The 13,626-nt window shown below is 40.3% G+C and overlaps 1 protein-coding gene across 6 annotated transcripts in view; it reads right to left on the reverse strand.

The window, feature by feature from the left end:
• The window catches only part of MYRIP (myosin VIIA and Rab interacting protein), a 236,398-nt gene that overhangs the window by 51,315 nt on the left and 171,457 nt on the right, over positions 1 to 13,626 (reverse strand). For 5 of the 6 annotated variants that reach the window (XR_008732035.1, XM_055709086.1, XM_055709084.1 and 2 more), the window contains 5 exons: positions 6,000 to 6,136; positions 4,255 to 4,338; positions 3,560 to 3,657; positions 3,141 to 3,221; positions 1,462 to 1,611 (listed from right to left, as the gene is read on the reverse strand). Coding sequence is in view for 5 of the 6 variants with exons in the window: in XM_055709086.1 (XP_055565061.1) it covers positions 1,462 to 1,611; positions 3,141 to 3,221; positions 3,560 to 3,657; positions 4,255 to 4,338; positions 6,000 to 6,136 (550 nt within the window). In the remaining variant the exon portion in view is untranslated. The remainder of the gene's footprint in view (positions 1 to 1,461; positions 1,612 to 3,140; positions 3,222 to 3,559; positions 3,658 to 4,254; positions 4,339 to 5,999; positions 6,137 to 13,626) is intronic. The other variant, XM_055709083.1, reaches the window with a different exon arrangement.

Consider the following 13,626-nt stretch of genomic DNA (forward strand, 5'->3'; position numbering starts at 1 on the left):
GTGAGAGAATCCAGAGCAAATGGCCAAATTCATTCATGTTCCTCAACACACTGTGGGAAGACAACTGGACCAAATGGTGACAAACACGGTGAAAGACCCTGTAAAAAGGTGGAAAGTCCTTATAAAGCACTGTACACATCTGGACGTCTAGTACTGACTGATGGCTGCAGAAATTTTGAAGCTGTTCATTGTGGCTTTTCTCACCTTAGCGTGATTATTTCTGCTACTCCAGTATTTTCCACAAAGTACTATTTCTCAAACCAATGAGCCGCCCTCTGGCAAAAATTTGAGCTCATACTTGTCACTTCAGAACAGAATTTCAACATGTGCTGAGTTCCAGCTTAACTCTCCAGATGCAGACAAACAACAAGCTATTGTTGTAGTAACTGAGGATTTGAGCAGCGTTCTCCTAGGTCCTGTCCTTAAACTCCAGAAAGAAAACTCAGTTGAGTCAGACACAAAATTAACTCTCCATCTCCTGGCTCTTATGTCCCATAAACAAGTTCGCTAGAAGCTACAGAACAAAGTGCTTAAACATGCTCACCCTGACTTGTGGTCACTTGGTTAACAGCAGCAGCTTGAAGGCGCTGCTCCTTCAATTTGGAAATAGATGGAGGGTGAGAATGTGAGTCTGTATCTCTGCAATTTTCACTGGCAGTGTAAGCCAGCAAACTTAGCTGGGAACTAAGGCACGACACATCCAATTTCTGTGGCTCTGCTCAGTGACAGAGAGGTGGTTACTGGTGAAGTAGCAGGACACTTGGGAGCAGCAGCTTAAAAAATACTGTATCAAAATGCACTGGAACTCATCTCTCACTGTCCTCCCTCTCCAATTGTGGAACAGCCTATCCAAGCCTATAGCTTATTTTCACTTCTTTTCCCTTGCTGCTCTTCTTAAAATGTTACTATTACAGCTTGTCAGATTTCCTTCAGCTTTACAGCAGGAGCTAAAGGCATTGTGCTGAGAAATATGTGAAAGGAGGAAATATTCTTTAATGTGAGACATAAATGGTACTCTGCAGTTGGGTTTACTTTGTTGTTGGCTGTTTTCTTTAAGATGGGCAAGGAGAAAAGAGAAATATTACAGAAATCTAACACTGTACAAGAGAAAATATAACACTCAGTAAAAATCCAAATAAAAGCTAAGTGAGCATAAAAACTGTTTTAAGGAATAAACATCGAGGCATTGAGTTCTATTAAAATCAAGCAGCGAGGTTGCTCACATCACAAACTGAACCCTCCCCAACACACTCACCAATACAACATCTGTGATGCACTTCCATGACCCATGATGTGATAGGAAAGCATGCAACTGAGCGACAGTTTGTCCAGACACAGGCTTAATGCTCATCCTCTGCAAGTCTCTACTTACCGTTCCAGGCAGTAAGTGTACTTATCCATGATGTCAATCTTCCAGTTTTGTGCACCAGAAAACATCAATAGTTGTGCTAAGTCACTCACCCATAACGTGTAAGACCCCCTACGGCTCCCTGGAAAAGTCAGCATACTCTGATCTGAGACAGCAACCGATGCCAGGCCACTGCTCCTGGATGGTGGCCATTCAAAGTCAGCCTCGGCCTGCTCAGTTTTGCTTTTCTGCTTCTTTATAATCTGTAAGGTAGGGGGACAAGGGGTGGGAGGGGAAGGAAAAGAAAAGAAGGATCTTTGAAAATAGTGTCTGAGCTGTATGGAGAAAAACTACATTAACCCTGTCTTAAGGTAAACTGCCTAGGAAGAACGTGTGAGAGTCTCCCTCTGCTTTTGCTCCAGTTCATGCCAGGATGATTCTGACAACTTGCATGCATTTCTCCTCATCTGAAGTCATACTGCCTGCAAATGCATAAGCATCGACACAGTAAATCATAATCAATGCCTGTAGGAACATCAGAGATGAATTAAATAAACATGGAAACCTGTTCCTACAGTAACACTTTAAACATTAGCAGCATCTAAGTGTCAAATACTTTCTCAGAAAGAATTTTTGCAAAGAAACACAAAATACTAGGTATGAGGGGAATTTCAAAGGCTCTCGTGGCATCTATACACATTTCTACTGAAAACAAAGAGGCACTGTTTTTGTTTTTGAAAATCTACACCATCTTAAGAGTGAGAGAAGATCATATAGACTACCTGTCTCTCTACACTGACAGACTATATCCTGCCACACTTCATTTCCACAACTTTTCTGACTCCAGTTTAAAATAGCTACAGAATATTAGTCTATGGCATAAAAGACTTGGCAGCTTTTGACAAGAGTGGTAGTAATTCAAGCCTGGCTGAGGTAGGCTCCAGACTGTCAAAGATCTGATAAGCAGAACTCATCTCCTAACATTCCTAGTAAAGAAGGTGGCAGATTATTTTTCATTGAGTTGCTGCTTTTCTGGCTTTTCTTGATAGCTTTATGGACAACATGTTCCTCCTCTGGTGTGTGATCCATACATTGTTAAATGCCACATCCCATACACAGATGTGGCAACTGGATTAGTTCACATGGAGGGAGACTAAGCGGAGTGGTTATTTTACTGATCATGGGAGCTCAGCAGCACTCTTCATGCTCACATTGCCTTGCTCCCAACTGTCCAGGCAAACCCAAGGGGTATTTGTTCCCACAAGCCCTCCATTCCTGTGCTGCGTCAGAGCTTTGCAGGGAAAACGAGCTTTCTGGAAAAATCCACACAGAGGGTTCTGTGATGTTTTGGGTGTCCATCTTACAGCATCATTAACAGAATTCTATTTTAATGACAGATATTTTCTTTGTATGTGTTGCAGATGCAGGACTCAGTAGAAGGTATGGTCAAGAACCACACTTGTTCACAGTTGAAAACTTTGTGCCTTTTGGGAAGTGCAGAACAGATGTAAAACTCAATTGAGCAGCGGCCTCCTTTTCCAAGAAAGGGTAATGCAGACCTGAGGGAGTAGGCCATCAGTTTAGGCATCGGATGAAGCTTATTTATAAATTGATTTTTATGTCAGATGTATCTGATTAAGCCTATACTGTGACAGTTAAGTTGAAACTTGTCATTTACTCTACTTCCTACATGGGTGTCATCCTTTTTGCTGTTAGCAGGGTTGAAGCTCACCAGGCTAAAGGATTGTGTTTTGGCTATTAAACAAACTAGGGAAAAAAACACATGCAATACCTTCTGCACGATGGTTGTGGCCAGCTCTTCTATGAGGTCCTCCTTGTGTTCCTGCAAGTAACAAGCCTCATTCTGCTTGTCCTGCATGAAAATGGATATCTGTAGTTGCTAAAATCACATAAACCCAGCCTTTCCACAGAAACGGTACAGATCAGGAAATGGGTGATATGCCCTATTGGCACTGTGGGAAGAAATTACAGGTACTTATATTGCATGTCACCTTCTGAAATGCAACATGCACCTTGGATACAAGTTCACAAAACCCACACCCAGCTCCTCAGGTATGGCATGAGACAGTCACTACTTCTTCATGTTTTCTTTTTTGTCTGCTTGGTTTTGTACCAGTACCCAAATTAAAAGAAACATAACTGTTCTATTAAAATTACTGGTGGGTTTTGGGTTTTTTTTGAAAATGTTACCAGGCTGTCACTGTAGGTCTCTGCCTTAGAAATAGCTTCTTCCACTGCTTCCTCTGCAACACGTAAGGCCACAGCAAGGGTATCCATCATGCTGTGTCCTAGGTGAAGAATAAGATAAAACCACCATGTTCTTTATATATGTACATTTTGCATAATGAGCTCCAAAATTCACTCATATTCCAGACATATATTCAAATCTTAAATTGTTCATTACGAAGTTCATTTTCTCAATCCATAATTACACGCAGTAAAATAAACACCTTAAAGACAGAGAAATTTGTCTCAACCTCTATGTTACTTCTTAAACATAAATATTAAATACAATAAACCATAGTATTTTTATGTATACATAAACAATTTTAGAATCCAGCAATATAGTTAGCAGGAAATCACAGGAAGAAAATTTGTAAACCTCCTACAAACACCAACAAAATATAAGAAAGAATGAAAAAACATACAAACATAGGAAATGGAAGAGAAGTAACAAAAACTGAACATGAAGAAATTCACACTAGAGTAATACTGAAGCAAGATATTCCAGCATGGTACACAAAGGATTTTTAGTATCTGGCTAAATGTTTCAGCTACAAGATCGCTGGAGCTGTGAACAAGACTTATCAGCACTCTAGGCTATTTGTCCAGTAATTCAAAATGTAAGGACTGTGTTTTAATCAAACTGGGTTTTAGCAGCATACCTTCTGTCTGTTGGTAGAATGTAGAATCACTCCCACAAATGCTTCCTTCATTTTCAAAGCTTCCTTCAAAAAATCCTCCTTCTGCTTAAAAGAGACAGTACTGTGCATTAGTATAAGAAGTACCCATCAACAGCAGAGGCATGATTAGATTAGAATATTCACTCCAGATATGGTGACACTGCACACAGAGAGTGATAACCAGAAAATTCCTCCTACCTTTTGTATAAACCATGACTGCAGCAGCTTTTGTATAAAACTTGACTGCTTTTACACAAAACAACTCTCATTCATTTTCGATGGAGAAAACTATTTGCACGGTAAAAGAGAGAGAGAGAGAAGGAAGCTACTAGGTATAAAGCTTACATGGCAGAAATGCAGGGAAGTTGCCTTTAATATGACATTTGAGGTTGAAATAGATTTTACATTTTAAAGGGCAATGCTGTATAAATAAGCTCAAACCCAGACACATATACTAGTATTTATCTTCAAAGGGAACAAAAGGTTTACCTAATAGTCACATACATGGAGAGCAGAAGAAAGTTAGCAATGACATTTAGACTCAAAGGCCCTCCTTAGAAAGGTCTCACAGAGAGTGCACATGCCACTGCCACTCATCATTGCATTCTTCACACTTCCATTCAAGGACAAATTCAGTTAGACTACAGCTTAAAGGTAACACGTATTCAAGTTTGGAAGGTTCCCTCCCCAGTTTTTAATTCCATTGTCCCACTGCTGTCCTCACTGATATGGATTTTCTTCATACATACTTGTTCTCAACTGTTAAGGAATCTTCTTGAGAAAATGAATTTGATAGAGAGAAAGCAAAAAGACTAATAAATCAGAATTTAATTTATAGATTGCTTCTCCCTAGAAGCTTTATGCCAATTTTTGTCAGAAACACCTGAAATTTTCACTCAGGATCAGAGAGTCCACTTACCTTCCTACATAATTTCAGAAAAAAGACAAAGTAAAGCGTATAGAAAAACTATAATCTCTGTACAAATTTTAAAAGAAGTACTTTAGGAGATCATCTGGTCCAATAAATCCAATGAAATCTCAAACATTCAGCTAGCTGTGTTTTGAGTGTTTGCTAAAGTTACCAGTGTGACACCAAACATTGTTTCTTCTAATCCATTTTATACGTCCAATTACTCTTCTCATGGGGTGAGGCATTGTAACACCATAGGTAAGGGAGAACTATCTCTCTTCATTTAAAAGGGTGAAACCAATATTTAATCAGCACTGTTTAACCATTTACAAACATCCATACAAAAGTAAGGTGTGGCCAGTTTCAGATGCTTAAGCATGCAAAACTCTTAAGAGAGGACAATCTAAGTTTTGGTAAACTTGCATAGTGAATGTATCCCATGTTAACCAAATTTTGCTTCAAACACCATGGAAATGTGCTTTAAGGCCAAATGTTGAATGCAAAACTGTTTTCTCATTCATTGACTACGCAGAAGCATGATAAATTTTGGAACACAGGCTAGAATACAAGCTGCAATTTACTTTACAGACTGAAGATAACAGTTCCTCTGTATCAGTGGCATAATTAAGATTAAACCTTCTTTGGATTCTTAAACAGCTGTCTAGACACTCACTCCACTCTTTTTCTCTCCACTAAGCTATTTATTTTAAAAAATAGCCTTTAAAAAAATCTCTTTTGAAATAAGCTCAGAATTTCCATTGTCAGCTTTTGTGTTAAAGTAGATAAGCTAGTACAGAATCAACACAGTCGTTCTTACCTATTACATCAGGACAAACTCCGCTCTCCAGTCTATGCTTCTTGTATAAGTTCTTCAGGACTTTGGCACTTCCAAAACACTTAAAGCGGGTTTTGACATTATTATAGTACCAATCCAGAGACTGGGTCCTCAAAAGCCTAAAACAGAAAAATAAACTACATATTTGGAACGATTCTACAACAAATAAACAGTCTACTATCCTTTTATGTAAAACATTGGATCATTTAGACCTCAGAGCACAAACATACTACTTTCTGAATACTTCTTTACTGTTTTTACTTTGTAAGTGTCTGGTATACTGAGGCAACAGCCCCACTCCCCCCACCCTAACTGTAACTCACGAGCAAGTACCTGCTTCACATGACTCAAGCTTTTACTTGGTTTTGCTACCATCAGAAGAGATGCTCTCCCTTTTTACATTATAGTGCCAACACTACAGCCTTTTGAAAAATGTGAACAAGCCTTGGAACAGCACAGGAGGGTTTTGAAAAATAGCCTTTATTTACAGAGATTTACAGGTAATGTAAAAAATTAGCCCATTAATGTACTGCAAAAAATAACATTTTCATAAAAATATATCACTGCTTTTATTTGCGGAAACCAATAGAGTAGACAAAGCCTCATGTGAGGACCTCAAAGCAGAGTAAGCACAGAATTGTAGACAGACAACCTTTCTGGGGGGAAAGGACTCACAACTGTAGTTTCGTTTCTTACTTTCAATAGTAAGCATCACTGACATCAGTGATTCATCCTAATAATTTTTTCCCCGGAGCTCCTATACCTCTATAAAGCTGTGAGATACTGTCAAGTTCTGTATTCTTTTCCACGTGCCAATGGGCTCTTGCTTCACCTGCTACTTCAGCAGCGAGTGGAGAACCTGCACCACAGACCCAGGCAACACAGCCAAAGGTGACTGCAGGGTGACCCAGGGCAGACCCACACGTTTCCTACCAAGAGCACCTATGGCTGGAGAGAGGGATCCTAGGGTTCTACCTATAAATCAAAGCTTATTTACCCAAAAGCCTCTAGAAAGGAGAATTAAGCCCGAGCCAGTGAACATGAGCCAATTCTGAGTGCTTCCTTCTCTGTTTGAGCACATTTGTTCCTCTGCATATTGCCACAGTAGTTTATTTACTGCACTTACATTGCAGGAGCCAAGGTATTTTTATAGGACATGATACAAAACAGTATTTAGTACAGGCTGCAAAGGTAATTTCCCTTTTGCAATAATTACAAAAAATCAAGGTCTTGGAACTATAAGCCCTGTGGAGCTTGTTACATAGCTAAGCAAAGAGAAGATTCTTAACACCAAGAGTTTAGAGAACGAAAGGTTACGGTTAGTGTCCAGTATCAATATATGAATCCCTAAAGAAATGATATTACTATAGGAGCGCTCAGCTCTTCCAAACTTGAACACATTCAGATGATTTAATTCCACTTTTTAAACCTGGGGTTGTACGTGAAAAACACTAACCTTTACAGTTTCCTTCAGGGACTCTGAACTTTTCTTTATGAAGTGCAAAGCAAGTGACAATCCACAATTTTTGTTTAACATACACCATTTCATAAGCAAATAAAATCTTGCTAGCAAGATAAAGTTCTTACTCGCCACTGAACCTCAGGAGATACTCGCTAACAAACAAATATGCTGAGCCTGGGGTTTTTCCACTAAATGCATTCAGTCCGACTCTGGATTTTTTGTTTCACTATACTGCTTGAAAGGAACATCCACTTCACGTAAAGTAGAACACCATGATATAGTCCACTTCTCTGTTACCACTAGAAAGTATTTAGTAGCAGACATCAGCAGCGGGAAATTAAAAATAAAAAATCAATGAAGCCTATCATATTCAAACTGTGAACTCTTCTTAAAGTTACATTAGTTGCTCTATTGAAGACAACTGAAGAAAAAGCACATAATGGAAGAGGCATATTTTTCCTGTATGCTGTGTCAGCAAGTAGATGCAGGAGAGATGTTCATAGATAATGTAAGAATATTAGCCCTTTACTATCTATTTGCACAGTAATATCCCAAAGGTAGCTATGGTTCCCAGGAGGCTCATTAGTTCCAATATTCACCATTTTACAAGTATCACTAACATGTGACAGGGACAAAAATCCTTTTTTTCTGGAAAATGTCCTTACACACAGCGCAGGGATGACAAACACCTGATGAAGCGCAAGTGGCTGCAGGAGCACAGGGAAGCATGCCTAGGTCTGTCTGTGAAGCACAGGATTTCTGAATCCCTGTAGTGCTGCCACCGAGAAATCTGTTATGAAGCCTGTCCAAGTCCTGACCCACTGAACAGGGTTGGCTGCTGGCACAGTGATGAATCTGTGAATGGAGGCAAATTTCTCTCCTAAACCTGCAATTCTTTGGAATTTTGAGAACCTGCATTCTTTGCGGGGACCACTTGCTCTCAGAGAAGCTGCATCAGAGAGGTACAAATGCTATGTTGTCTGCTTGCTGAATTCGATTCACTTTTGCCACTGAGTTTGTACAGGTGCCGGGAGTGTAACATTTCAGTCAACAGCACAAAGTCACAACCATTAAGATGGTTTAAACTCAGTCTGCATGACTGGGTGGGAAGTGGCTTAGGAGGAGGAATTGGCCAGGAAGGACACTGGGTATCTGCCCAGTGAACACAGGGCTCTCCATGCTGTCCACAAAATAGTATCACAGTACTATCACCGCTGGTGGACTCACAGCACTGTGAGTCCTCAAATACATTTGCTTTAGATCTTTCAAGACCCCTACCAAATACCTTAAGCATGTTTACCAAGCAAACTCAGCTCCACTAGCTCAAAATGCTGATCTTGTTATCTTCTTGGAAGCCAAGTAGACCCAGTTGCTAATATCCAGACGTAGTGGCAAGGTAGAAGAGTTTACAAAATGACCAACAACCAAAATCAGAAAATCACTCACCTCATTGTACACACTGTATGAATTAAGATAGTTAGGAATGTTGACCTGGCAACTTGGGGAAAAAGGAGAGATGGGACCCACTGCAAGCCTGCTTCAACATCTTCTCCCCCATGCTACCATGTTTTTCTGGGTCTGATCAATAATGTTTCTGTAAAAACAGAAAGCTAACAGCACTGATTTCTTAATGAAGTGAGAGTGTTTTGCAACTACCACAATTTTAGAGACAGGTTTTATATTTGTAATAACATTTCCTGCATGTGAACTTTGGGAGAGTCAAAAGGATAAGAGATGAGACATATCAAAGCAACAATGAAAGAAGAGATGTTTTCTTCTTTGTACTGGTTAATCTGGTGTAAACACAAGGAGTGGGATTTTTTTTTAAAAAAATCCATCGTTGCTGCAGGATTAACACTTTGTGAGTGATCTAATCATCTCATGCTTTTCTCCTGTGTGTTGGAGAGCTACCAACTCCAAATCCATGCCTTTGTCCTGCACACATTTTACAGCAGATTACAATGCCTCCTCTAAAGCTTTTTAGCCTCTTTAACTTTCAAGTAAGTCACAGTGTCCCTGCTGATTTGTCCTGGGGAGAAAAGATTTGGAGAAGACAGCAGGTTTTTTTTAGAAATACTAAAATAAAGGACCCACTCAAAAGAGAAATAAGAGCATTTTCACCTTATTTTAAAATACTTTAATGTTGACCTGCATTTGAAAGCTGTATTCTGCAAAAGCGGTCCATGAGCCCAGACTAATGAAAGACTATGACAGCACTAGCATTAAATTGTTAAAATGAAACACTTCCCTTATTACCTCTAAAATAAAGCCTGCCTGAAATGAAACTTCACACTTAAAGGATATTAGTTGTATACATTTTAAAGAAGCAGGAATGGCTGAGGCCATTCCTCTCTTTCTGTGCCATAAAGACCGCTATGACCTTATTGCTAAATAGCCTTAAATGCTAAGGACATTATTTATGTTCTATAACATTGCCATGGAGTTGAGTTGCATTTTGATGTGCTTTTGGCAGAGGGGAATACTGTGATTTTAAAATTCTGCCTTACTAGAAAGTGTGAAAGCTAGACAGACACTCTTGGTTTAATAGCGTTAAAATTTGAATGAGTATGATAAAGCCCCTGTCTTTTTTTTAGTGCAGCAGCGTGTTTGCCTTAATCAAGTAGCACCATAAGAGCAACAGATAGACCCATTAAAATGTTTACAAGTGGTTTTCAGTACACTACTTCTCACCTGCAGCACCCAAATAATCATTTTTTAGCCTTGTCCTGAGAAAAAAAAGTACACCAGCTGTGCTGGGGAGTGGGGACATGAACCACCTCTCATTTTTCGTGATGATCGAAAAAGATCACGTGAAAGATGCCACTCATGCATGATGACTAGTATTCACTACTCAGTACAGAGGAGGCTGTTTAGTGACTGATTTACCACTTTATAATTTTTTTTTTCTCCTAAAATTTGTGAGGTTTTACTTGGTCTAAAAGGCAATATAAAGCTTCTGCAATAAATTTTCTCTAAAAGGTAGTATCAACTTCATGTTCATGAGCTTAACCTCTACTCATAATGCAAGAACTTCAAGGAAGCATTTTATAGTGTTTTTTTCATTTTTCCATGAACTTCCTTTCTCCCACAAGAAGAACTTGTAACTTACTGAGTTACAGACTAGTTTCTGTAAGTCAGGAGGTGCTTCTGGAAATTGAAGTTACATTTTTTTAAATGTCAGAGTGAATACACAGTCACTTAAGGTTTCCTTGCTGTTGTCTTGCATAGTAAGCTGAAGACTCCTTTTCAGCTTTCCACTCCTATTTTACCACATCTTCCATAGCTTTGTGCCGATAGCCAGGACAGTAAATTCTTCGAGGCCCTCAATATGACTCCAAAATCAGAGCCACAAACCTCCATGTACATATTGCAAAATGTTAAGACAAGTTTCATGCCACCCTGCTAAAGCCTCTTACATTCACTCAAGGTGGAGGTGTTCCCTGGAGCCCTGGCTGGCAGCTAAGCCTCGAGGCCAATTCCTCACCCCTTGTGCATAACCTTTTCCATCTTTCTACCAGAACAATGGGAATCATGCTGTAGGTTAAACGACACTATCTATCAGCTCCCTGCAACACCCCTGATTCTGTCGATGCTCCATAACATGTTAAGATACTGGAAATCTGACTTTATGACCCTTAGGTACACAATGACAGCAAAATAATCGCAGAGCAATATCTTTAAATATAAATTCTATACTTCCTTTTGACAGGAAAAGGTGCTCCTTCAAAAACTCATTTATAACTCATTACCATATCCCCAGCTTTACCACTGTATTTACTAGTAGCAGAATCATGGATGGCTGCAATTTTCATTACAAACTCCAGGGTTTCCAGACTTAGTTGAGATGTTCCCCATGGTTCTTACTTTGTAAAACACGGAATAATAAAAAGGATCTAGTAGCAGACCACTGAAGTAATGTCCATCGTAAAAAAGGTCTCATTAAACAGCTGCTTAATACTCTTGAATGGGCATCAGCACTACTCAGCCCTTTAGTGCAGACATTCAAGAGCAATTTCTCAGACAACTGATCATCAGCTAACAACTGATCAAACTCAGTAGAAACCAAATAAAAGAGTTGCTGAAAATAACTTCTATCTGGGGGGGGGGGGGGAAGGCTTCGAAATTTTTTGCCCGCTGCTGTGTCAATGCCCTAGTGTGTGACATCCAACCTCAGGTCACCCGAAATCTGCACTCAGCAATTGGCTACATTCACTCAGGAAGGGAGCTGCTTTACAATTCCTGGACCTTTTTACTTTTGTGGATGTGACAATTTCTTTAAATTAAGTAATGAAAATTTAAAAAGCCGAAGAAATCCATCTCTGAAATACAGGACTATCCACAGATCAGAACTGCTGCTCTGTGGGAGACTCTAAAATGCAATGTAACCACATCAAACTGAAGAAATATTAGAAGTGTAAATTTTCAGTGGAAAAGCAACATCAATGCTAAGTTTTCATAGTTTCGAAGCACTCTCAAGGCTCCTTGAACTGCTTGGAGGCTCAGCAATGAGTGAAGAGATGGAGAGACTGGGAGCCAGAAGAGTGCCTGCTGAGCTATGGCAGAGCTAAGACACTAGTAGACAGGTCCTCTCCAAAGCAGACGTACTTAGCCACGCTGCTGGGCTGGAGGCAAAGGCATGCTGCAGTTAAATATTCTTGTCCTTAACTGTGATGTTCCCTGGCAGGCAGGTGACCGGTGCTGTAGGACCAACATCCTTGGAGCCCTGCTCCTCCTGGGGAGCTGCACATCCATCACCCTCCAGCTGCACTGGCACCCTGTTACGCATCAGTGGCTGGGAAACGCCAGCTAATCCAGATTATGCTGTCTCAGGCACACCGGCTGTCATAGCCCCCCCGACAAGGGCTCTCTCCCTGTCCCAGCCTCACACAAATACAAAGCTCAGGGCCCTTCCTCCTCTTCCCAGGCACTGAGTGGCCTCAGCCAGGCACCCAGAGAAACTAGGACGATTTAGCCTGCCACTTCTTATTTACTTATTTTGGAGTAAAATTGCTTCAAACTCAGCATCCTGAAATACTCTTTCTCTGCCAACAGCAATATGTGCTTTTTCCTCTGGGCTGATGTTTTAGAGCTTGTAATGTACTGCTTGTTATAAATTGCTGAATTAAAGTATTTCAGTTCCTTTCAGTTTCAGTGAAATCAAACATACTACCAGGTTCAAGAACACAACTTCACCTTCATTCCCTTCAGGATGAATACTTACTATAGCACATGAGCACCACTCACATGAATGTTGTGCCAATGCTCAGCTCCCTAAAAATCAGATTTAAAGAAAAATATATATCCTGAGATGGTTCGGCCCCCTGAAGCCCTGAACAGGAACTTAGGCCAAGCCCATGTCATTCTAAGAGGGGACTTATATTTCCCTGATTGTTTTGCATATATCCCCTGCCTGGGAAAGGCAGTTGTTCACACCACAAGAACAACAGCTCCTAATCATTTAGCCTAGCAGGCCACTGTTAACTCTTTGTGACACTTCCTTCCCAAGCTTCAAGTCGAATTCCTATTTATTTTTTTCTTAATGCCATTCTGCAGATCACCCATCACTTAAGAAGCGCTGCTCCAGAAAATTTCTTCCTCCAATTACAGCAGAGGGCTGCACCCATATTACACCGTGACACGTGAAAGCACGGCTCATTACGGGAAAGGCTGCAGCAGTGCGCGACGTGTGCTACGCTCAGTGGGCAGCAAAATCCAAGGAACAGCAGGGGAGAGGCCCTCTCAAGCTAAAGCACCTACCCTAAAATGAAAACTGTCCAATCCAGTGAAAACACCATCTGTCTTTCCCGCAAGTGCAACAAAACAACTGTCCATGTCCCTCAGAGTGAAATCGTGACCTTCCTGCGCCAGCAGAAATGAACCCAGCTCGGTAATTGCATTGCAGTCTACAGTATGTTAATTATTCAGAGAGCTCAACCACCAGTATTGTACTATATAAGGCATTTCCTAAAAATACACATCCTCCCGACCATTCACTGAGAAATTCACTGCCCCAGTTTGGGCTTTTAAATTCCAACACAGAACATACAAGAAATAACAACTTAAGGTTAGCACAGAGAAAAAGAAGATTTTTGATTTGTCTACAGAAGACAGCTGTATGTGCAAACCCTCAAATTTGCTTACTCTGTC

Source organism: Falco cherrug, chromosome 4 (genome assembly GCF_023634085.1).
Source record: "Falco cherrug isolate bFalChe1 chromosome 4, bFalChe1.pri, whole genome shotgun sequence".
NCBI lineage: Eukaryota > Metazoa > Chordata > Aves > Falconiformes > Falconidae > Falco > Falco cherrug.